The sequence below is a fragment of the Onychomys torridus genome, chromosome 10 (assembly GCF_903995425.1).
Source record: "Onychomys torridus chromosome 10, mOncTor1.1, whole genome shotgun sequence".
Taxonomy (NCBI): domain Eukaryota; kingdom Metazoa; phylum Chordata; class Mammalia; order Rodentia; family Cricetidae; genus Onychomys; species Onychomys torridus.
The window spans coordinates 30,192,042-30,217,303 of NC_050452.1; the positions used below are offsets into that span (position 1 = coordinate 30,192,042).

General features: G+C 48.9%; 1 protein-coding gene across 2 annotated transcripts in view; it reads left to right on the forward strand.

Moving 5' to 3' along the window:
• Afap1 (actin filament associated protein 1) overlaps window positions 1-25,262 on the forward strand; it is a 112,163-nt gene that overhangs the window by 45,530 nt on the left and 41,371 nt on the right. For both annotated transcript variants that reach the window (XM_036200681.1, XM_036200682.1), the window contains exons 4-8: window positions 3,711-3,819; window positions 8,220-8,431; window positions 10,740-10,919; window positions 24,448-24,549; window positions 25,060-25,141. In XM_036200681.1, coding sequence (XP_036056574.1) covers window positions 3,711-3,819; window positions 8,220-8,431; window positions 10,740-10,919; window positions 24,448-24,549; window positions 25,060-25,141 — 685 coding nt within the window. The remainder of the gene's footprint in view (window positions 1-3,710; window positions 3,820-8,219; window positions 8,432-10,739; window positions 10,920-24,447; window positions 24,550-25,059; window positions 25,142-25,262) is intronic.

Consider the following 25,262-nt stretch of genomic DNA (forward strand, 5'->3'; position numbering starts at 1 on the left):
AGAAATATACACTTCAGTTGAGTTTATGTATTTCAAATGGGTTCAGGATTCTTTTTTTTGCATGTATTTCCAAACTAGGGATGTCCTTGTATGCCATTGCCATCTCCCTTCAGCTCTTTCTGTGTCTTTATATTCTGCAGCTTGCTTAATCAGGGGAATTTGACTTTCATGCAAACGATGGCAAAGTGATCACTTGGCTGTGTCAGGTGTGGGGTCATTGTATTGGTGGTAGTGGTGGCTAAGGGTTGTGTTGCCCTAGCTGTCCTGAAAACCTTCGAAAATTAAAGCTTTCAAAGATGGCTTATGGTCATCAGGGGTCTGTGATTTGGATGAGAATGTCCCCCACAGGCTCATGTCTTAGGATTTCTGTTGCTGTGAAGAGACATCATGACCATGGCAACTCTTATAAAGGGAAGCATTTAACTGGGGCTTGTGTACAGCTCAGAGGTTTAGTCCACTATTGTCACGGTAGCCTCAGTGTGATTATTCAGTCCCCACCCCTTTTCTGCTCAACAGCACCATGGTGAATACTGAGGGGATCACATCTACCTTTAACTCCAGCTCTGGGGTCTGACCTCTTCTGCCCTCTGAAGACACTGTCATTCACAACACACACAGGTGCACAAATGTTCACACACACACATAATTGAAAATGAAATACCTTGGATTTCTAACAGTGGCAACAGGGGCTGTCTCTGACTTTTTCACTGGCTTTTGGAACCCTTCTCCTCATACTGGGTCGCCTTATCCAGCCTTAAGACAAGGGAGGGTGCTTAGTCGTACTTGATATGCCTTGTTTTGTTAATATCCACGGACAGAGGAGGAGTGGATGGGGGGTGGGAACAGAGTGGGGTGGAGGAAAGGGACTGGGAGAAGAGGAGGGAAACTGTGGCCAGGGTGTAAAGCAAACAAACAAACAAACAAACAAATTTGTTTGAAAAAAGTGATAAATATTATATTAAAAATGAAAGTTATGCAGACACATGTAAGGAAGGTAACTGTGTGTTAACACTTTTGGTGAGCAGCCACCTGCCTTAAAAAATCTAGAAAGGGGCCAGAGCTACCACATTCTTTCACTCATCAGTGCTGACTGGGCTTTTTCAAGTCGGTGATTTCAAGCTGCACTGCAGTGTGGCAGTTCATCTGAGCAGTCTTCTTAAAAAAAAAAAAATTCTGTTTATTGTTTGTGTGTGAGTATGGCACACGTGTCAGGTCAGAGGTCAAATTCTCTTCTTCCTCTTGGGGTTCTGGGATGGTACTCAGTTATTGAGCCTTGCACAGTGTACTGGTTAGGGTTTTGTTTGTTTTGTTTTGTTTTGTTTTGTTTTGTTTTTTATTTTTTGGTTAACTTGACATGAGCTGTGGTCATCTGGGAGGACCTAACATCAATTGAGAAGATGCCTCATAAGATCCGATTGTAGGCAAGCCTGTAAGGCACTTTCTTGACTGATGATTGATGTGGAAGATCCCAACCCACTGTAGATAGTGCCACCCTGGGCAGGTGGTTCTGGGAAATAGAAGGAAGCAGGCTGAGCAAGCTTATGAGGAACACACCAGTAAGCAGCCTTCTACCATGGACTCTGCATCAGCTCCTATCTCCAGGTTCCTGCCTTGTCTTTCCTTCATGGTGAACTGTAGGCTGTCAGATTTAATAAGTTCCATCCGCTCTAAGTTGCTTTTGGCCATGGCATTTATCACACAACAGAAAGCAATCCAAGACACCTTCCAAGTGCTTTTACCTGCTGGGCCATCTTACTGGCCAGAATTCTTCTTTTGATGGTTGTTTTTTCCCCCCTCCAGAAACTTGTTGAACTTCTTAAGCTTGCTTTTTTTTCATTGGCCCATAGGATCTTCCTGTTGTGTTTCTAGAGGTGGGACCATGAGGTCTAAAGTGTGTCTCTCTGAAGGCTCTGTCCTCAATGGCTTGACTGTATCTATTCACAAACCCCACCCAGTAGACAGCAGCCTTTCTCACCTCTCTCCTACTCACAGCTCTTTGGAGGAAGATCTGACCTGGATACATACTGACATAGGTTTGACTCAGCTCTTTGAAACAGTCCAGGGTGTGAGCAGTCAGTTTCACCAAGCTCAGAGGGAAGTGGAATCCCTGCCTTCTCATGCATGAAACACTCAGTAAATCAAACAGCTCTCCCAAGCAGCTGCAGCATTCTAGGCTGGATGTCTGGCTTCAACCAGTACCAAGCACAGCATGTTAGGTTCCTTAGGACAGACTCCTAGGGAGGACAGGAAGACTTTGGATGAGCCAGCATGGGCCCTGGGACAGCTGTGAAGTATATCTCCTCCAGTGAGTGATGGCTGCCTACAAGGCTGTTCTTTAACTTGTAAGTAGATGGCAAGATTGTCACCACCCAGGGAGCAAGGTAGAGCTAGGAGGGAACTGGAGGTGTTTTCTGAAGGGGACAGGCCTAGGTGGTTGGGTAATAGTATTCAGCTAGCTGAACTGGAAATCAATCCTCTCTCCAGCTGCAGGCGGAGGAGGTAGGGTAGGCGTGCAGTGGCCATTAGTCACTCACAAAGGATTTTTTGGACTGAGAGTTAGTGGAAAGTGATGGAGTCACATTCTGGAGGGTTTTCATAAGAATAAAAACAAAGCCCTGACATCAGTGGAGCAGTGTCCAAGCTGGATGGAGTTTATCACTTCCTGGTTATTTACAGAACATAGATAGTGTGAATTAGCTACACACAGAGGAGAGGGGAAGACTAGAACAGGTCTTTAACAGATGCCAGGGTGTCTAAAAACCCAACCATGGCAGGAGCAAGTCTGATTTTGAGCAGCATGCTTTAGATTCTGGGCCTTGCTCTCTGCATCTGCACAGTGTGAGGCCACTTGGTAGCATTCCTGCAGGGCTCCCATCCAGGCTGACGGCTGGGACCTGTGAGCAGTGAAGCTGTAGTGCATTGCTAGGCAGGGAGCAGGGGCCCTGGTGCACCAGACCTCCTTCCATTTGACCTTTTCTCTCAGCAGAAGGACCAGCAGGGTCCCATGGATGAGCAAAAGAAGGGGCTGGCATGAATTAGTGGTCAGGAAAGTTCTGGAAGTAGGGATCTGAGCTGCATCTTGCAGGCTGGTAGGCTCTGGTTTCGGCTGAGGCTAAGGAACGCCTACCTCTTCGATGGTCTAAAGTTGTAGTGCAGATAGTGGAACAGTCTGAGTTTGTAGGGACTTCTGATGGGATGGTTAGTAAAGAACAGACGCTGCCTCCAGGGAGAGGCAGGCCGGGAGTGGTTCATGGACCGGCACTGCCTTAGTCCCATTGTCCAGCACTGCAGGGAATACCTCGCAATGGGCGCACACTTCCTCTGTTCTTGGTGCTATCTGTAGGGGGCACCCAGTCGTGGAGTGTCTGGGGGGCCTTATGAGGGTGAAGAAGAACACAGAGACCCTGCCTCAGCTGGAGAGGGGCTCAGAGGGCAAGTGTGAATCAGCCCAGATGGATTTGGTGGTAGGCTTCTGACGGCTCACTGTTTGCCAGTTAGGTGGGATGTCCCCATGTGAAGGTGGGACTCCCTCCGGGTACTGGAGGGAGCTGCATGGTCAATGACCAGCCAGGGTGAAGCTGGGGGTTGGACGTGAACAGGAAAAGCGGTGCAGGTCCTGATGGGTAAAACCTTGAACCCCTCTATAGCAGAGATACGGGGTTGCCTTCAGCAGCCACACTAATCTAATATGGTTTTCCTTTTGCTCTCAGCCTCCTGACAGTGGGCCTCCACCCTTACCGACATCCTCTCTCCCAGAGGGTTACTATGAGGAAGCCGTGCCGCTGAGTCCTGGAAAAGCTCCAGAGTACATCACCTCAAGTGAGTGGCAGCCGCCCATCAGGGTGGTCCCTTCATTCACGGGAGTGGTGCTGAGCCAAGGCACTGGGTGTGGAGGAGACAGGGCTGAACATCACCAGAGAAATGTGGGTGTATAGATTTGGGACCTAAGGAAGGCAATGACTCTAACTTATGGTTAGTCAGGCTCAGAGGTGCCTGTGCCACACGCCAGGTGTGGACAGATGAGGTTCTCTGAGGTCGAGAGAGAAGTGGTCCTGTGGAACATTCATGTGTGCCCCACCCTGCCCTCTCTCTTGATCACCACAAAGCACAGCCCTGCAGGCTGAGGTTTCTTCCAGGCTGCCTGTTGGGTGCAGGCTTTTCTTTTGTGGTAAGGAGAGCTGGTTTTACTGGACAATTTTTGCTGAAGTTATGGTCCTCAAGCTCCTGATGCCAGCCTCAGTAGTCTTCCTTTTAAACCCAGCTGCACACCGACACTGTGAGGCTGATACCTTCTCTAACTACCCCTGCAATTCAGATGTCATTACTGATGCTGTCCTCTCCTCCCAGTGTCAGGTACTGTTGCTCTCTCAGTGTGTGCTCAGGGAAAGAAATGGAGGATGTAGGAAAGAGAGTGACTGCTAATTAGGGTCACGAGGTCTCCAGAGCATTAATAGTCCACACCATGGTCTCTCCCCTCTTCTGTCATCCTGTGAAGTCATGTGACGTCACCCAAGCCTCTGCTCCATTGAGACCTGACACTTTTCTATCCTTTTCTTCCTTGGTAATAATTTTCAGTAAAGCAGCATCTACTGTGATGTGGGAAGGTGACTGTGTTGGGAGGTTGGGAAGGGGAAGGGTCAGTGTAGCAGCAGCCTGAGTGATGCCTGAGGTCAAGGGCCTTTCTAGTTCCCCATCCAGCTACAGACCCCTGCCCCTGCACTGTGCATGCCATGAACACTGGGAGCTCCTGGAAAGCAGAGGGTGGCTCTGACCTGCAGGGCGGTCACTTTAGACTATGGCACCTATAAATTACAGGTTTATCCTTCATTTAAAAAATGCTTGGTGCAGGGTGTGGTGGCTCACACCCTTAATCCTAGCTCTTAGGAGGCTGAAGCAGGTGGATCTCTGTGAGTCTGAGGCCAGCCTGGTCTACAAAATGAGTTCCAGGACAGCCAGGGGGGTTACAAAGAAACTCTGTCTCAAAAACGAAAAACAACAACAACAAAACAGACAAACAAAATCAACCAATCATTCAATCAGTCAATCAATAAAAAATAAAAAGTGCTTGGCAAAGTGTATTCAAGTGATTCTGAGCATCCACCATGATATTAGGTTAATTTTCAAACATGAAAATGAAGTTTTTCCTGTCTTGGACTTCTTTCTTCCGGGACTTCATTTCCCTGCTCCAACCTTCCCCCCACCTCCTGCCCTCCATAGCTTGGAGCTAGAGACAAAGTGTTCTTTTGCCTGGAGGCCTTAGATTTTTGCCTGTGCTGCAGGGAAACCCTTCCTGGGCCGCTGTTACTGAGCACTTGGGCTGCCAATACACAAGTGAAAAATGTGAAACAGAAGAGCTTGCAAACCTGGGGGGGTGGGGGCAGCAGTGACCAGAGTCACCGTGTCCCTTTGAGCAAGTGTCTCATCTCAGTGTTACCAGTGATTTGTGACGTGGCTGTCCCTCCATCCACAACTATACCGAGAGTGGCCTCAACAGGGATGCACTGGGTCTGCACTTTTCCAGCAAAGCAGGAACTCGGAGGCAGTTGGATGAGCCTATGTCAGGTGTAATTTTGTTAGAAAGAGTGTTATGAAGGCCTTAAAGAGTTTCTTGAGGGAGTGACCCTGTGTGTGCCACAGCTGGTGGACAGTCCTGGGGAAGTCTCCCGGCCTGGTCTGGTGGGCTGGCCATCAGGAAGAGTGTAGGTGAGGACTAGGGAAGCTGAAGAGCAGAGTGGAGGCACGGCTCACCTCCTCCTCCGCTGATGCCCCAGGCTGAGGGCGTGAGCTCAGCATGTCTCACTCACGGCTGACTTGTCCCCTTGTTCCCAGTGTCTGTTCATCACATGTTTGTTGAGCGTTGGTGCTCTAGGAATTGAGGTGAACCCTGAGAACCCCATGGTCTCCAATGTATGAGAACTAAAAGCATGGCCCATGTCCACTGCCAGTCTTGATTGGTCCATGCAATGGCACATGACCTCTTGTGCCTCCACCTCCACTTGGCTATGCTTCAAGCTGTGACATCCTATGTTCCTGTGCTTAGCTCTAAAACTCCTTTCATTGTGAAATACTTACTTATTAAGAAGAGTATAAAAAATGTCCTTGTAGGGCACTTGCCATCAAATATGATGACCTGAGTTTGATCCCCAGGACTTACATGGTGGAAAGAGAATGAACTCCCCCAGTTGCCCTCTGACCTTCACACCTGTACCATGGCATATGTGCCTCCCCAATAAACAAGGAAAATAGTTATTTAAAACTTTTTAAGTGTTTTTAATAGTTATTTAAAACACTCAGCCCTAAAGCGAGCTGTCTTGATGACAGGCTCCTAGGGCAGAGTATAGCAGGGGCTAACAGTCCTGTTCACCACCACCTGCTCCGTGCTACTCAAGGGTTTCTATACCATTGCCAGTACCAAGTAGCCACATGCTCTAGGAACTGTGGTGTTTCCCAAGGTGTCTTTGTTTCTGGCACTCTTCTCAGACTTCTGGCTGGCTGCCAGCAGCTTCTCCAGGGTCTGAGTGATAGTCTCATTCTCCCAGTGTCTGGTACATCTGGCTTTTAGTTCCCTGTCTCTGACAGCATGGTTCTCTCTAGATGGTATGCTCTCCATCATGTTGGCGACAGAGGCCATGTTCTGTCTCTACCCTGCTGTATGGTGCCACACAGTCATAGGCTTTGGGGCTCTTGAACTGTATGTGAAAATGGGAAGTTCAAGGCTTAATTCCTTACTTTTAACAAAAATGAAGATTGAAATGTTCCTTTGTGGATGCCATGTAAAGAGTGGGTGTTGGGCAGATGCAGACATTGGGAGCGGCCACTTGCTGGTGTGTCGGAGGGGAGAGATGAGAGAGAAAGGCTGCTGGTCTGAGGCTGGCAGGGGAGCCATGCCATTCTCTGTGAATGGTGTGTAGGAACTGAAACCTCAGGCTGCACCATCAGCACTTCTGAGATCAGTCTCAGCCCTCCACTCCCGGGCCTGTTGCCGCTCCCCAGGTGATGTGTCTGTCTCTCCCTTTCACTCCAGCCTGCCCCAGGCCTGAATGTGCCGCTGTTGCTCTGAAGGGTCTGCACGTGTGCTTGAACCCATGCGAGTACTCGTCCTTGTCTGACTGTGCACATGCAACAAGGTGGTCCCCTTTCCTCAGGCGCATAGCCTGACGTGGGTGGCTGACCTGTGTGCACAGCGAGGAGTCTGTTAGGCTGTGTGCAGTGTTGCACAGGCCTTTGACACAGTTTGTTACGTTGGCCGTGCTGCCACGGATCACCCTCAGCCCCTGGGGCCTGGAATGCTGAAATTCATAGGAAATGCTAGAATTTTCGGCCTACCTTCCCAGTGGCGTATCCTACAGATGACCTATCTTAGAGGTGTTGCCCTATGGCTATGTCCTCAGGCCTGTCTTGACAGTGTGCTTTCTTCCTCCCTTCCTCCCTTCCTCCCTCCCTCTTTCCCTTGTCCTCCCCTCTCCACTCCCACTGGATTAGGACTCTACTCTTTTGGTCATAGCCATATTGGCAATAGATTTCATCTCAAGTATAACCCCGAAGCCCCATCTCCAAATGCAGTCATGTTAGCCTGAAGACCTCAGCACACGAGTACCAGGCAATCACTCTTGAGCCCATGGCATGGGCTTTGATATCAAGGAGTGCTCGCCAGGGGAAGTCATGAGCTTAATACTAGTAATGAGCACATGTTATACCAGCAGAGAAGGAGGAGATGGGGGCAGCTTGTGGTATGTGCAGAGAGCCCAAGGGAAGAGAGAGCAGGAGATGTGTGGAGAAACTAACCTGAGCTGGTAAGTCTTTGTGTGAAGGGCATTTTGTCAGAAAGATGGGACAAATCCCATCACAGATTCCAAGGTGACCCCGCTGGGAGTGGTCTCTGGTGGATCCCAAGTGTTCTGAAGGGTCTGTGGGCAGCAGTGTCAGCAGGCAGATTAAGAGTAGACACCCTATCTGGACGAGGTTCCTGAGTGCAGCTAATGTTGCTATCAGGGTGACATCATCCTGTCTATGAGAAAGAGTATAGAGACTTTAAAATAAGTCTCAGTGTTTTAGTCATTGCCTTTGAAGCATTTTGTTGGGTTTCTAATGCCTGAGTCTCGGGATTTTCATCCTCAGGGCAGAATCCCTTCTCACTGAAGCCCACAGTGGGTGGAAATGTGGCCAGGTGAGGTGAGTTGTGAGGTCTGCCCTCACCTCTGCCCTTTTCTCCTCCACAGATTATGACTCCGACGCTATGAGCAGTTCCTATGAGTCATATGATGAAGAGGAGGAGGACGGAAAGGGGAAGAAAACCAGGCACCAGTGGCCTTCGGAGGAGGCCTCTATGGACCTGGTGAAAGACGCCAAGATCTGTGCCTTCCTGCTGCGCAAGAAACGCTTTGGCCAGTGGACCAAGCTGCTCTGTGTTATCAAGGACACCAAGTTGCTGGTGAGCCGCCCAGTGGGGCTGTGCCATTGGCAGTCTGAAGTACAGGATGGCAGCTGGTACATGCAGATGCTACCACAGGGGAGGCAAGCCCCGGAATCTTTTTGAGTGCCAGGGGTGGGCCCAGCCCAGCCAGGCTGGCACCTCTGCAGGGAGGGTTCATGGTTCCCCCACACCCAAGTCCTTCCCATCCTGCTGGGCCTGTGGCTTGTGTCAGTGGAAATGAGCAGTGTTGAGACTTGCCAGAAGCTGTAAGATAGACTTTCTCATTTGTAGTGAGTCAGTAAATTCCTCCCAGCCAGGTCACAGCAGAGGCCCGGAGCCTGTGGAGGCGCCTTGGGGAGGGCAGAGGGAAAGGACATTCTTTTGGAAAGCCTAAAGCTTTCCAAAGAGATTTTTTGTTTTGTTTTGTTTTGGGCTTGATTTTGAAGCAAACAGGAAGGTTGAGTGAGTCCAGGAGCAGGGTGTGGAAGGTACAGAACACTGGCCACACGTGCAGTCCCCTTGGGGGCTCTAAGACGGAGCAGCCTTGGAGTCTGTGTTCCTGCACCACCCCCTCTTCCTTCAGAAACCGTGGCTGGTCACTAGGTCAGGGGCTTTACGGTACAGTTTATGCCTTTTGTCTTTCAAATTAATCTCAGGAAACAATTGCTCAAAAGTGACTCATTAAAGCAGAAAATCTGAGTTTCTGTTTCCGCACATTTAGAGGAGCAGATAACACTGTAAAGATCATGGTCCCTGGTGAATTATGGGTTTCTTACTGGCATAGGCTCTTAGCACATTGTATGCGTTTCATGTTTTTGCTCAACTTTTTAAAACAAAGTGCATATTTTTTCCACATGTGTGGCCTGAATTTCTTCCAAATATAGAATATGCCAAAAATGATGCCATCGGGGATTTTAAAGCATGAAAAATATTAACACAGCCCTTATTTATAATCTGATGCAATAGCTGCAAGATGGTGACAAGCTATATAAAATATTTTAAAATGCACTCAATTCTCATATGAAAGAGAACTTTTATTTCGAATGTAGGCAGCCCCAGGGCTGATGCAGGGTCAGCATTTTAGGGCCCAGGTTCCTGGTCCCTGTCCCACACTCTTGTTGTCTTCCTCTTCCCCTGCTTTTTTCCTGCACTTTGGCCTCCTCTGAGATCCCTCTCTCTGCCCCATGATGGTAATAACTTCCATAAAGACTAGCTTAATTGCCGAGGAAATAAATAGAAGATGAGGGACAACACTATGCAATACAGAATGCAAGGTGAAACTTGGGCTTTGTTATGACAAGAGTCTTGCTATATAGCTTAGGTTAGCCTCAAACTCACTACATAGCCCAGGCTAGCCTTGAGCTCTCAATCTTCCCTCCTCCATCTCCTGAATGATGAGATTATAGGCAGGCACTACCACGTTTGGCTTAAAGTTGTTGTGTGTGTTTTATTTTCCTTTAGAAAGAATCCAAGACTCTGCTACTCAGATGACAGAAAGCATGCTTTTTCTTCTTCGGGCATCCTGCCTGGCCTCCTGTGGGTGTCACCACTACCTACTTTTTTGACTCCATCTCTAGGCCCTTATTTTCATGCCCAGACAATTTTGTAGCCACTCAGGCAGCCCCCTGAGACTGAAGCACCCATTCCCTAGCAGATGGGTAGCCCTGGGAAAGCTGCCTCCATTGAGGGAACTCTGAGGCCAAGTCACCCTTCTTCCCCAGGACCTGCCTGTATCTGGTGCTGAGAGACTCAAGGCCAGCCTCTCTGGGCACACCCAGTGAGGTCTTCTAACTCCAGGGCCTGTGGGCTCCCCATGCATTTCACTTGACCCGAGTCCTGCCTGTTTGCCCTTCCTCAGGCTCTTAGTGGCAGCCTGAGCTTGCCCCTTCTAGGATCTCCAGACAGGTGGTTGTGAGCCAACTGATGTGGATGCTGGGACCCAAGCTTCGGTTCACTAGCTGCCCACAGTTGGTCTCTGTAGTTGCAACAGATCCTTTTATATAGCTCATATTCACATAAAGATAAATGTAATTTTCTGAAGATGCTTCAATGGAACACAGGCTAGATCAGTGTCTTCTCAGTAGTGGCTTTCCTTCATAGACCTCAGCAGAATTAACACACACCTCTGTGTGCCAGATGTAGACAGAGAGTGGATAGGCAGCAGACTCTGTATATGTCACACCTGTTAGCTGGCTGTTGAGCCATCCTTCTGTCTCAACACTTCCTGAAACCTGGCCAGCACTGGAGGTTTGGTTGTACTAGGTTTCATCATTGTTTCTGGTCACATGTCCTCATGGCATCAATTGGTCTGTTTTGTTCCATGCAGTGCTATAAAAGTTCCAAGGACCAGCAGCCTCAGATGGAGCTGCCACTGCAAGGCTGCAGCATCACGTACATCCCAAGAGACAGTAAGAAGAAGAAGCATGAGCTGAAAATCACCCAGCAAGGCACAGACCCACTGGTTCTTGCCGTCCAGAGCAAGGAGCAGGCTGAGCAGTGGCTGAAGGTAGGCCATCTGCCATGGTTCTGAGTCACCTTCATTTCCAGACCTCTTCCTGGGCTCTTGTTCATTTGGTTGATAATTTGTCAAAAACTCAGATAGATTAACCTGGGAGCTTTGTCTTTTTTTTTTTTTTTCAGAGCTGAGGACGGAACCCAGGGCCTTGCGCTTGCTAGGCAAGCGCTCTACCACTGAGCTAAATCCCCAGCCCCGAGCTTTGTCTTTTTTAAAAAAATTAAGCTACATACACACACACACACACACACACACACACACACACACACACACACACACACACACACACACACACACATGCATATGGAGATCAGAGGACAACTTTCGAAAACTGGTTCTCTGTTCCCCCATTCGGGTCTCTGGGATTGAACCTAAGTCGTCAGACTTGGCAGTTAACGCCTTCACCCACTGTTGTTTTGAAGTTTGGGTTGAGAGCCTTAGCCTTTAGCAGCAGAGCCACTCCTTGTTTTGTTTTTGATGGTGAACACTCATTGGTCTCACGCACCTAACTCCCAGCTGCAGGAGGCTGTCTGTCCCAGGACGCTGTCCATCTGTCCTGTTGTTGTTTTTAGTATTGTTTTGATCTATCTGCCAGTTTCAGAAATGATATTTAAATGAGGGAGCTTCTTACTTTGAACTCTCTGTCCCTTGTCCCCCTTTGGTCTGACTTATTTATTTCTTGGTCTTGTCCAATTCTCTTTCCTTATTTCTGGTCTGTTTGGTTCCTCTGCTGCTGTGTTGTAATTTTGGTTTAGGGATCTTTCTCTGCTCAGGCTGCTTTGCTGAAATGCCCCAGGTGGGGTGGCCTTTAGCAGCATCAATGTATTTCTGAGCTCTGGAGGCTGGGAAGGGTAAGTAAAGGTAGCTGCAGATTTGGCCTCTGATAAGACCTTTTCACTGTCCTCATGTGGTGAAGAGGGAGGCGCCAACCTGCAGCCTCTTTTATGGGGCACCAATGGGCACTAATCCCACCCACGAGTGTTCTACCCCATAGTGTCATTGCAGCTCAAATGCCGAGCCTCCTAGCATTGCTGTATTGGAGCTTAGGGATCCATAGTTTTAAGCCCTAGGATTTCCATATGTTTCTTTTTCAATTTGGAAATGTCTCTCTTACAGCTTTAAATTTCTCTTAAAATGCTGGTCTGGTTTTTACCTCTGAATGAGACGGGCATGGGGGCTCTGACCTGGCCTTTGCAAGAGCTTGTAACTTGCTCTCTCTCATCTATTGTGTTTATTCCATGCTCATGCTGGCCATGGTAACTGGGAAGAAAATATATAGAAATAATGCTTACAGCAGCAATATTGGGTACAACTCATATAACCATAAACTACCCTTTTAAAGCAAATACAATTCCATGATCCCTTTGAGTTACCATGGCCCTTGGAAATGATTCTATAACCACAGCAGCTCCTCATGCCCTTAGGAAGAAGCTGTGCATGTCTGTCTTCCCAAGGTTTCAGTTCATCATGGCCTGTGGTGAGGGCTGGGTTGGAAAGAGGTGACATGTACTTGGACATCTATGACCACTGTCCCTCTTTCCTCACTCACTTCTGTGACAAAATAACCTGACAAGCTCAGCTAAAGAAAGGAAGGGCTTGTCTTGGCTCACAGCTTGAAGTTGTCATCCGTCACAGTGGTGAAGGCATGGTGACAGGTGTGAGGGTCATCTGTAGCCAGCAAGCAGAGATGATTGCCAGTGCTCAGTTCATTTTACCCCTTTTGTTAAGATAGGCCTCTGGCCAGTGGGATGGTACCACCCACATTTAGAGTGAGTCTTCTCTCTTGTTAATTCTCTTGGGAAACATCCCCAAACACATGCCCAGAGTTGGGTCACAGGTGGTTCCAAACCCAGCAACTTGAGAATGAAGATGAACACATGCTGTATCTGGGGAACCATGAGCCTCGATTCCTCATGGCTCCCAGGAACACACAGTCAGACTCCAGGTCTGTGAAGAAGCTTTCTTAGCTGCCCAGAGAATCACACAGAGGTGGCCTGTTTCACTCTGTCAGCAGTGGCTGTGGCTCTCCTGAAATTTGTGACATCCAGGTGGTTGGGGAGCAATTTTTCTGGGTTCCCTTCCTGCAAGCCTCAGCTCAGGAATCTCTCCTGGGAGTTTGTGTAGTCTTCCAGATTGAGAGCTTCACTATGCTGCTGGGGTTTGCAGACCTCAGGGTTTGCAGAGACTTCTCCATCTCATTGACTCATGCTGCCTGTGTGCGTGTGTATGTGTGTGTGTGTGTGTGTGTGTGTGTGTGTGTGTGAATGTGTGAGTGTGTGTAAATGTGTGAGTGTGAATGTGTGTGTGTGTGAATGTGTGAGTATGTGAATGTGTGAGTGTATGTGTGTGAATGTGAGAGTGTGTGTGTGAGTGTGTGTGAATGTGTATGTGTGTGTGTGTGTGTGTGTGTGTGTGTGTGTGTGTGTGTGCATGATGAGTGAAACGTGCATGTGAAGGCCAGAGGACAAGCTCAGAAGTCATTCCTCAGGTACCATCCACCTTGCTTTTCTGAGACAGGGCCTCCCACTTTTAACCGGCCTAGACCTCAGAGAAGGTTAGACTGGCTGACCAGCCAGCGTCAGGGAACCACCTCACTGCCTTCCCAGCACTGCAGTTACAAGCACACAATCCTGCAGCCAGCTTTTTTTTTTTTGTGGGTCCTCGTATTTATCACCCCAGACACTCATGGTCTCCTAATCTTCTGCCACTATTAGTGGTTCATTTGACTACTGAGAAGTTGAGTCCCAGGTCACATGCTGTCACGTTCTACAGGGATCCATCCAGGCACCGAGTTTGGGGTTTTTGGTTTGACTTCCGTTCACTCTTGTTTGAGTGATTGACAGCTGGTCCTTCTCTCTTTCCTCCCTCTTCCATGATCTTAGCCTGTGTGTTCACTAAAGGAGAAAGGACAATTGCGGAGTAAGAAGCTTTCCTGGTGACTGTTTCTTTCTCTGGATTCCTTTTCTGGCTGCCTGGACTCTCCTTCCCATGGGTGGTGCTCACTGTTCACTATGGGAAGCTTAGGAGGGCCACCCCGAACCTCGGAGGGCTCCTACTCCCCCTGCTGTCCTGCAGCCTTAGATCTCAGTGTGCTGAGCTCCCTTGTAACTGCTGAGCATCTGACATGAAGTCACTCCGAGTCCTTGAGCAGCTGGCAAACAGACAAGTGAAACATCGTGCTTCTAAGATGCTGATGGGGTGGAATAACCTTGTCGACTGCTTCCCCATGTGCGAGCTACTTCCCGACTGGGGCGCTTAGCTAATTATAGCATGACATCTCCACTCATGAATGGTAGTTAATTGCAGGAATTTTCATTTTAGTGTACTTCTTACAAGGGAAGTAAATAATATAAGGCCGATAATCTTTTTCTGAAGAGTTTGAATAGATTACTCTAGTTAATATTAGTGCTGTTATTTCCGTAGTACCAGAGCTTAAGGAGCCCTAGAAGTAAATGTCAAGATGTCCGTGGAGCACGCAGCCCTAGTGGGCTGTCTGTGTCACCCTCTCAGATTCAGAGACCATGGTTGCAGAGGGGTGGGAGGACCGGAGGATCTAGAGGAAGAGTGCAGGCCCACCAAGCCCTGCTTCTCCTCAGGGATTTATAGGTAAGGTCTGCCAGCGGGGACGATGTGATACTCTGCTCCTTTTCCGAGGATCTATGAGCAGTTAATGGTTACCCCGGGGCAGAAGGGACATTTTTCAGCTGCATTCCACTGATGCTGTGCTAGTAGTAAATTACTACTCACGTTTCTGCAGCTAACCGTGAAGTTCATTAGGTCACAAGAACAAAAAGATATGGAAGTAGAGGGGCTAGTTAGGAAGGGAGGGGACAGCAGGGCAGGGGAAGAGAGGACAACAGGGTGACTATGGTAAAAGATGTGTGCATGTGTGACAAGCTCACTAAGAAATCTAGTATGTATAATTAACAATCTATGCTAATAAAACAATGAGAGTCAACAAAGGGGTTTCAGTCATAGGATTTTGTTTCTTCCAGATCCATCATTAGATCAGTTACCTTATCAGAACCATGATTTTAATTATTTATTTATTATTATTATTAATTAGTGTGTGTGTGTGTGTGTGTGTGTGTGTGTGTGTGTGCGCTGTGGGGTGCACGTTGAAGGTCAGAGGTCTACAGTCATTTCTCTTTTTCTACCGTGGGATCCTGGGATTGAACTCAGGTTGTCAAGTTTGTGCTGCAGATGTCTTAACCTACCTGCTGAGCCACAGAGGTGGTAGAGGTTTTCAAAACAAGATTCTGAGTAATTCAGATTTCTTGGGTGCCTGAAGTCTTTACAAGTTTTTCTTTGTATCTTTCTAAGTCCCTAAATGCTGCCCTGTGCTGATGGGATTGAGAGATGCCTCCCCTGCTTAACTCTCTCTTCTCAGGGAACTTCTGTTTTAATGTCTAGCTCCATGAACTCCTCCTGCCTGAGAAGGAGACAGAGAAGTGGGTCTATGCCTGGGTCTTCATTCATTCTTAGATATGAGCCTCCATCTTGCCTCTTTTCCTTTCCCTCCAAAGAAGTTGGTGTTTTGTTTTGCTTTAATGTGGGAGGGGCTGGAAAGGTGGCTCAGTGGTTAAGAACACATACTGCTCTTGCAGAGGACCCAAGTTCAGTTTGAAGTACCTATAGAGGTGGCTCACAGCTGCCTGTAACTCCAGCTCCAGGGGACATGATCCATCTGGCCTCCATAGCCATCTGCACTCATGTGCGTATACACACCAGAGGTACACACAAAGTGAGCATTTTTTAAGTTAAGTAGAAGATGTTTGAAAGCCCATTTCCTACACTGACAATGGACTCCCAGGTGATGTGAAAGCCACTGTCTGCTCTGCTTCCTGAGAAGCCAACCCCATCTACAGCCATTGTTCCCAAGTTTGGCGTCACTGTCACTGGAGCCTCTAAAGGTGCTTTATTCCTGGGCTTCCAGCAGGTGACCCTGAGGTATTGGTGCAGAGGATCAGCCTTCCTGGTCTTTGTCTGTCATCTGTCCCAAAGATGCTGTCTCTCATTGGCTTTGAAGCAGTTGGGCCACTTCCTTTCCAAGGATGTCTGCCTTTCTCCCCTCCTTTGGCAGCTCCATTGTTGGGTATCTCTCATTGGCTACTCCCACAGACTAGGGGGTCCCTGTCTGCAGCTCTTCACCCCCGTGGCCCACTGGCTGTGTGCTCCTCGTGGCCTGTCCTCACTGTTTGGGAAGCTTCTTGCCCAGCATGCCTCATGCCCACTTCAATCTTGGGTCCTAGTTTCCATTCCAGCACTTTCCCATCTTTCTCTGTATGTCATCTGTCTGTGTGCCAACCCCCATGTCATTGGCTGTTTCAGCATTCTGTCATGGCTGTTTTAGTGTCTGGTCTTTCCAGTACTGGGGCCATCTCTGGGATTGCTTCTGATTGCCCCCAGGAGTCTGCATAGGCGTTGGAATGGGTGCAAGGAAACTGCAGAGACTGCCCTCTGCCATTTCCCCAGAGCCAGGTGCAGCCCTTGAGTCTCTTGTTGGGCACGGTAGAATTGTGGCCATGTTGCTTTCGTTCACACCACTCTTGCCTTCAGAATGAGTTTTTCACAGGGGCATGGCTGGGGACTGGAGAGCTGGCAAGAGGCCTAAGGTCTCTCGTGTGCTGGGGACAAGTGGCCAGTTTTCTGGAGCAGCCTGTGGGTCTCTTTAAGTCTAGCCTGCCAGACTGTCTGCTTTGGGCTCAGCCTCAGCTGGTGACTTTGGCTTCCCTTTGATCCTGGAAGCTGGAACCTTCCTGGTGAGCACTCGCTGTGCATCTGGAGTTCCTTGGCAAAGCAGACACCTTGCCCTGAATGAAGTTCCCTGCATCTCAGGATGCCGACCCCACCTCCTTCCTGCCTGCCTTTTGGACCCTCCTTATCCTTTCAGGAAAGATAGGAGGGCTGAGAACTGGCTCCTGCAGGCCCTGGGCTACCCTGCCGTCCCCTTCCCCCATCTACCTACCGGGAGGGCAGCTGTGGGGGAGCCTCTTTCCTCCAAGGCCCCTTCATCTTTAGGGTTTCCTTCTCTGTGGCCTCTCAGCATCCCCATGCTCAGATGGCTTTGAAAAGTGGTACGACTGTGTTTTGGTTTTTGGTTTTTCGGTTTCTCTAGCCTGTTTTGTGTTGTCAGGGTGAGGGTGGTGGTTTTATGTGCTCTTCTGTGTGGGCAAGTTGAAATACTGTGTGCCCTATTCATTTGTCTCGGTTTTGTTGGTTATATAATAAACAAACCTTTCGATCAGCTGCTTTTCTACAATAAGACTTCATTTCCACTTTATTTGTTTATCATTTTCTTTTTCAATTCATTTGTTTGTTTTTTTAGACAATGTCTTAGCAAGTAACCCTGGCTGGCCCAGTACCACATTTACTGGCTCAAGACACTGTAAAGTTAAGGCCCCAGGAACATACCTTAGGGTTCCAGGCTCCTACCTAGGCATTGAGTCCATGGCCTCACATGCGCTAGGGACACTCTCCCACTGAGTGACTCTGTCGCCACTGTGAGTCCCTATGGAAATGCTCTTCCACTCTTTACTAGGAATTGTTTTATAAACAAAGACAAGTGTCTCATCACCTAAGACTACCGTTATCAAAGATTGTTCAGAGTTTATGATCCAGGTGCAGACATTTAGAAATAACAATTAAACTATAACAATTAAAAAAAATCCTTGCCCTTACAAAGTATGATAAACACAAGGCAGCATTTGACTGGCACATGATATTGATCCTTCTGCAAGAAGCATCACCAGAACCACGTGTCCTATCTGCCTGTTACATCCATCATCCATAGGCTTGCCAGAAGCCCCTGTGTGTGTGTGTGTGTGTGTGCAGAAGCTGCAGACAGGAGCGTGTGTGTGTGTGTGTGTGTGTGTGTGTGTGTGTGTGTGTGTGTGCAGAAGCTGCAGACAGGAGCCTCTGTGCAGAGGTCAAACACAAGACAAGAGCCAGCGTTCCCAGAAGCAGCATGATCGGGTTTCCATAAAAATGTGCAGAGGTTGTGTTTCTGGGGTGGAGGGCTTCAGTTAAAAGCAAACAAAAATACCACAGAGTATTTTGTTGTGTGGAAGAGTTGTGATTTTTCAATTCAAATCCCATTCTCTTAAGTACATGTTGAACTTCTCATGCTACTCTTTGCATAGACATATGCTCAGAGGTCTCTAAGTACCCTGAGTGGCAGAGCCTCTGCTTATCATTTTGGAGGGGACCCTACAGGTGCCTTTGGGAGATGCAGAGGACAGTGAATGAAGCAGCTTGATTTCTCCCATTGGTGGGAGCCCTGTGGGAACAAGGCCAGCTGTGCTCACCTTCTCTTGGCTGCTTTCTCTGTGGTCTGGACAGTTTGGTCTTCAGACTAGGGAAAGGCAGAGTCTCACACCAAGGTGCCTTATGTGCTCTTGGCCTGCCCCAGGTAGATGTCTGGGTCTCTCTGGGTTGCCGCATGCCCATCCCAGCACTGTGCAACACATGGATGGCCCCACTCCACAAGGGACCTGAGTTCTAGTTGAAAGAGAAATGAGTCACTGGAGAAGCAAGTGTGGCACTCTGAGTGTTTCCAGTGTGTGAGGTAGACTCATGGACGCTTGGGAAGAGGTTGTCAGGAACCAGCTTTGATAGCTGGTTGTCATCGCTTTCCTCCCGAGAGCTCGGCCTGGTCTGGAAGAAAGAGGTTGAAGTGTGTATATGCCAGCTGGCTCTTTTCTCTGTGCTTTTGTATTCTTGACATGAGGGCAAAGGACTACTGGACTTTTCCGCATGGCTTGTACTTTAGTGACAGTCTCTATTCTTTCCATGTTTTTCATTGATTCAGTTAAAACATATTTATAGAAAAATCTCAAGTCTAGTTTTTCCTTATTGTATAGTTTCCCTTTTAATAAGACCTTTAAAGTTGTTGCTGCTAGGCATAGTGGTGCACACCTTTAATCCCAGCACTCAGGAGGCAGAGGCAGGCAGATCTCTATGAGTTCAAGGTCAGCCTAGTCTGCATAGTGAGTTCCAGGACAGTCAAAGCTACATAAGTGAGGACCTGTCTCAAAAAAAAAAAAAAAAAAAAAAGTTGCTGCTATGGGCATCTGTCTGTGCATAGAAACTGTCTATAAGACAGATCCAGTGAGCTTGTTCAACATCTAACTGCCTCTGGGCAGATGTGGACATGTGCAGACCTGGGGGAGTGTTTCAGTCAGTTTTCTGCTACTGTGACAAAATGCCTGAGTGAAACGCTTTGAAGGAGGGCAAGTTTATTTTTGGCTCAGTGTTTCAGTCCATGGTCAGTTGGCTCCACTGCTGTCAGGATTATGGCAGGGTCAGTGGTCATGGCTGGAGCCGATGGTAGAGGAAGCTGCTTACTTTGGGGCAGTTAGGAAGAGAGCAGTGGGTGGAGGTGAGGGGCACACTATCCCTTTCAAGTTAGTGACCTAATTTCCTCCTGCTAGGCTCCATCTTGTAAGGTTTCATCACTTCCCAATCAAGTCCCAGGCTGATGATCAAGCTTCAACATGTGGTCTCTGGAGACATTTAAGACTCAGCCTACAGCAGGTGGCTGGAGCAGGATGCCTGGAGGAGAGAGGAGACTGCTTTCTGGAAGATGAGCTGTACTGAGTCAAAAGAATGCACATCTCCTCCAGGGGCAGCACACACACAGTCACACAGGCCAACGGGCATGCAGAGAGTTCCACGGACAGACACACATACAGAGTCACATAGACAGGCAAACATAGTGTCAGACCAGCACACTTACATGAAGAGACAAGCAGACACACACACACAGAGCCACACAGACAGGCAGACACATATGCAAACACATAGCACCTACCTCCACCAGGAGTGGTAGGACTAGGTGAAATGTGCTACCACATGCTTCTGCTATGGGCAGGGCAAACCAAAGAGAAAGGCAGACAACATAGCTTTGCCAGACCATTCCTCTGCAGCCTGGAGTGCAGGCTTTGGTGAGAATGAAGAACTCATCAAGTTTAGGGTTGTTTGTGTAAATGCAGCCAGTTTCCTTAGTTAAAGGCTTCAATTACAAGCTGAGGTTACTGGAGGCCTGGTACAGAAGTGCTGGCTGGGACACTCCTCAGCTGCCCACCACAGGGATGCCCACCACAGCCTTTCCTTTGGGTGTTGCTTTGTGAGATTTAGCTAAGGAGGGTAAGGCTTAGTAAGAGGCATGGCCTTGCTCAGGTGGTGAGTGGTGGAGCGGGGCTAGACTTGAACCACAGAGCTCAGAACTTACCCCTACCAGTATGTTCCTTCTCCAGATAAAAGATAGTCTTGTCCTTAATGCAGACATGCCTGTCACTTGAAGATTTAGTCACTGCCTGGGGCAGAAGGAAGGGATCCTGAAAAGGGACCCTAGGGGCTTAGGTTAGGGGTGAGGGAAGCTGATCTTACCCCCTCTTGTTGCCTGGGGAAGGCGAGGTCCCTGGGTGGAGTGTCCCCACGGGCTTTTCCCTCAGAAGTCACAGGAGGAGAGTCTTGCAGTGAGGCGCTGGCCTCTTCCATTTTCTTCCCATCTTAAGTGTGGGCATTCTGTTTTCTCCTGGGATAGTTGAGCGGCAGAGTGGCTGGGAACTGACTACAGTCCTGCTGATTCTTGGGTCAGATCCCAGCACCAGCGAAGCAACAGGGATAGGACTGGCTGGGGAAGCCGATTTGCCTGCCACCGTGCAGACTGGGGACATTGTGTTTCTGCTTGCCTGGGAGTCTGGGTTTGAGTCCCAGCGCATCTCAGTTCCCAGAAGAACAAGGGTATTCTAAAAGAGCCACCTGCTGACTGCAGAGATGAGGGGTACACATGTAAGCCCCACGTGCACCAGACTTCATACCACTGGACCTCATGAACCCAGTGACCATGCAGGGGGTGGCTGAGAAGCCACTTATGCTGGGACTGTGACCCATAGTCTGGCAGTTCCTGCCTCTGTAGCTCAGGGTCACAGTCTGAGCTCTCTCTCAGCATGAGTCAGAAGTCCACTCACACTGGTGACAGCCTTGATGTCACCGAGGCTGTGAAAGTGTCCATGCTGGATGCTGTCCTGCAAATCAGGGCTTCTCAGTTCCATCCTTTGCTAGTGAGGAAATGGAGGCTTGGGATGATTTCTTTTTCTCCCCCAAGGCCACAAGGCTAGTGACTGGTGTTCTGTGCCCCTGATTCACTGGGGGAGTAGAATCAGGCAGGAGGAGTTTTCTCAAACCCCTGTGTGACCAGCTTTCCTGAGCCCCCACCTGCTCTGTGCTCAGTTCCTCCTGACAGAGAGGAGGAGGAGCCCCCCTCCCTCCCTTCTGCTTCCCCTAAGCCAGTGGTTCTCAACCTTCCTGATGCTGCGACCTTTAATACAGTTCCTCATGGTGTGGTGACCCCCAGCCATAAAATTATTTTCGTTGCTACTTCATAACTGTAATTTTGCTACTGTTATAATTCATAATGTAAATATCCAATATGTGATCCCTCAAAGGGTCATGACCCATAAGTTGAGAACCACTGCCTTAAAGAGACCCGGGATAGCTGGCTGCTGTCCATTCTCTACTTCCCTCCTTCCTGGACTTCCTTCTCCTTGCTCCTAAGGCCATTCCTCTTGCTTGCTTCCTGCCTTCCTATCCCATCATGCTTGAACTCTCAGTTTCTATTCATTCATTCATTCGTTCGTTCATTCATTCATTTTTAGTTTTTGGAGACAGGATTTCTCTATGTAGCCCTGGCTGACCTAGAACTCACTCTGTAGACCAGGCTGGCCTCGAACCCAGAGATCCAACTGACTCTGCCTCCCAAGTGCTGGTATTAAAGGTGTGCACCACCACCAACCAGCACCCAGTTTCTCTCCTTTAACTACCCTAAGTGCAGGATAGAAAGGGGAAGAGCATGCTTGGTTTTCCTCCTCTGTTCTCTGGTTTGCCCTCTTCCCGGGAGGCGCATCACTCTGTGGCTGGGAGGACCATCTCTTTGCTTGCAACTTATTTTGAACTCTGATTGAGATATGCCTCTGGAGCCAGGCTTATTGCCCACACCCCCTCTATGTCTTTCCTGTCACCCCAATGCTGAGGATAGAAATACAGAAGTGTGTGCCCAGACCCCAAGTGAGTCTACCAGAAATGGCCGCTGCTTTCTCAGGCAATACCTGCATGCCTCATCCCCATCCCACCTCTGCATCCTCACTGTCACCTGTGCATCCTCACTGTCACCTGTGCATCCTCAATGTCATATCTGCATCCTCACTGTCACCTGTGCATCCTCACTGTCACCTGTGCATCCTCACTGTCACCTGTGCATCCTCACTGTCACCTGTGCATCCTCACTGTCACATCTGCATCCTCACTGTCACCTGTGCATCCTCACTGTCACCTGTGCATCCTCACTGTCACCTGTGCATCCTCACTGTCACCTGTGCATCCTCACTGTCACCTCTGCATCCTCACTGTCACATCTGCAGCCTCACTGTCACCTGTGCATCCTCACTGTCACCTGTGCATCCTCACTGTCACCTGTGTATCCTCACTGTCACATCTGCATCCTCACTGTCACCTGTGCATCCTCACCGTCACCCTTACATCCTCACCGTCTCCTCTGCATCCTCACCGTCACCTGTGCATCCTCACTGTCACTCTGCAGCCTCACTGTCACCTGTGCAGCCTCACTGTCACCTGTGCAGCCTCACTGTCACCTGTTCATCCTCACTGTTACCTCTGTAGCCTCACTGTCACCTGTGCAGCCTCACTGCCCCCTGTGCTGTCACTGCCCCCTGTGCTGTCATTGTCACCTGTGCTGTGACCGCCCTTCCCTCTCCTCAGTTCCTGCATCGTGCTCACCCACGTTCCCTACACCGGTTTTCTTTCACTTCTGTGTAATTCGTTTTCTTCAACAATCCACACGCGCTATGTTCTGGGCAGTGTCTGAGGGACTTGGTCTGTAGAGTGGTGTCTTTATTTCTGATAAAAGCAACTTAGGGGAGGAAGGATGGCTCGCAGCTCACAGCTCCTTCATTGCAGGCAAGTTAAGGCAACCTGAAGTAGACAGGTCACATCACACCCACAGCCAAAAGCAGTGAGCAATGAGTGGCATGCTTGCTTGTGCTCAGGCCTCTCTGTACTTACAAAGTCTAGAACACAAATTTAAAGAATGCTGTCACCCACCATGGGTGGGCCATCCCACTTCAGTTAATGGAATCAGAACAATCTGGCTAGACAGGTCCACCTGGTCTAGACAATCCCTCCTTGAGACTTCCTTCGCTGGCAACTCTACGTTGTGTCAAAGTGACCATTTAAGGTAGTGTCGCAGGGGCTTAGTCCATTACCTTTGCTTTAACAAGATGCTTCACATTGGTCATCCCTAAACAGAAATTTGTCACAGTTCTAGGGGTGGGAAGTCTGTGGTCCAGGTGCTGGGAGACTGGTGGAGGTCTGCGCTCTGCTTCGTAGATGGTTCTCAGTTGCCGTGTCCTATACACAGAAGCATGGAAGCTCTTCTCTGAGGGCTGAGCCCTTCATAGAGGCTCAGCTCCCCTGACTTTGCTGCCTTCAAAACCACCCCTACTCCATTCCAAGGCTGTTGCTTTGGAGTTTAATTTTCAACATGAATTTTAGAAGCATCTAGAACATTTATGCTCCTTAGAGGAGGAGGCGGTTCAGGCTCCGAACGGTTCATTATTCTGCCCAGGTGAAAGCCAGGCCACAGAGCCGTTCACCCTGGCTGTGGAGCCCCTACTCACACTGATCCTTCCATCTCTCCTCCCACTGATCAAGTTCAGTCTCCTCCCCAGGCCTGAAGGGGACATGTGACTGGACCCCTACACCTACCATGCATTCCCTGCTCCCCTGTCCTCTCCTTCCCTACACTCTGGGGCTCCTTAAACACTGTCACATCCTGCAGGGCCTTTGAATTGCTGTTCACTCTGTCCAGGAGCTTGTCTGTCAGCTCACATGGCCAGAGCCTTGTGAAACTCACTTACAGCTTGTATGTCATCCTGGGACAGCCCCCAAATCCTCTTGCTCTAAGGTAGTTGTTACCTTCTTGTGAAAGGATCATGCTTTGTTCTTGTGGTTCTTTAGTTTGTCAGACATAACCTTCTTTAAAAAAAAGATTTATTTTTATTTTTAATTATGTGTCTTCGTACGTGAGTGTAGGAACCTGAGGAAGCCAGAAGGGTATCGAATTCCCTGCAGCTGGAATTACAGGTAGTTGTGAGCTACTTGACAGGTACAGGAGCAGTACATACTCTTAAATGCTGAGAACCTTTCTAGTCCCTCACTTTTTGGATGACCCTCATTGCTTATGATGACATCCCAGTGCTGTGGGAGGGAGCTTCTGGAGAGGACCTGGAGTATATTTTCCTGCCATTTCCCAGTGTAGTTCCAGGACTGGACAGGTGATTTTGAGAGCAAATGAATGAACAAAGTCAAGTCCATGTGAGTTCAAACACCACGTGTTGTTGACCCCCTCCGGGTTCCCCTGCCTGCCCACACAGGACTCAATGCATCACCTGGTTATCCTTGCCTCTGGGCAGGCTCAAACTGTGTCTCACTCCCACAGGTGATCAAAGATGCCTACAATGGCTGTAGCGGCCCTGTGGATCCCGAGTGTTCTCCACCACCCAGCACCAGTGCCCCCGTGAACAAGGCAGAACTGGAGAAGGTGAGAGATGTCAGCTCCCATGAAGCTTTTTGTTTTGCTGGTGGTTTTTATTTTCTGTGCAGATGAATTGTACACATGAGCACTGTATTGGTTAGCCAGGGTATCCCTCATGTCTGCCCCCTTAGGCCTCCATCCTTTCATTCATATTTACTAGTTTTAATATCACTCTGTGAGAACTGCAGCCCTTCAGTAGGCATGTCTGCAGTTCTCTGCCCTGTCCATTTTCAGTACCTGCTTTGGACTGAGCCCCAAGGAATCATCTTACAGACTCTGTGCTTGTTTTGTTTCCAACGAAGGATGGTGGTGTGGACTTAAAGGAATGAATGGCCTGGTTCATTCATAGCTCTTAAATGAGGTCCGAATGCAGTGTGCCTGCTTGCAGTGCTCAGTAGTAGGTCTGTGCTGGTGTGCCGCCTCTGCAATGTTCCAAGATAATGCTTCACTAGCCATTGTACCTCACCAGGTCTGCATGACCACTGTGGGAATAACGTGATCCTTGTGTCCTTATAGAAATTGTCTTCAGAGAGGCCCAGCTCCGATGGAGAAGGTGCCGTGGAAAATGGAGTCACCACATGTAATGGAAAAGAACAAGGTGAGATTCTAACATACGTGCCAAGAATATCTGAGCTCAAAAAACTGGTTGCAGTGAGACTGTGTGGGAAGCCTCTGTGCCTCAGCTATGTAGGCATCACCACCCTTCTGTTTCCTGAGAA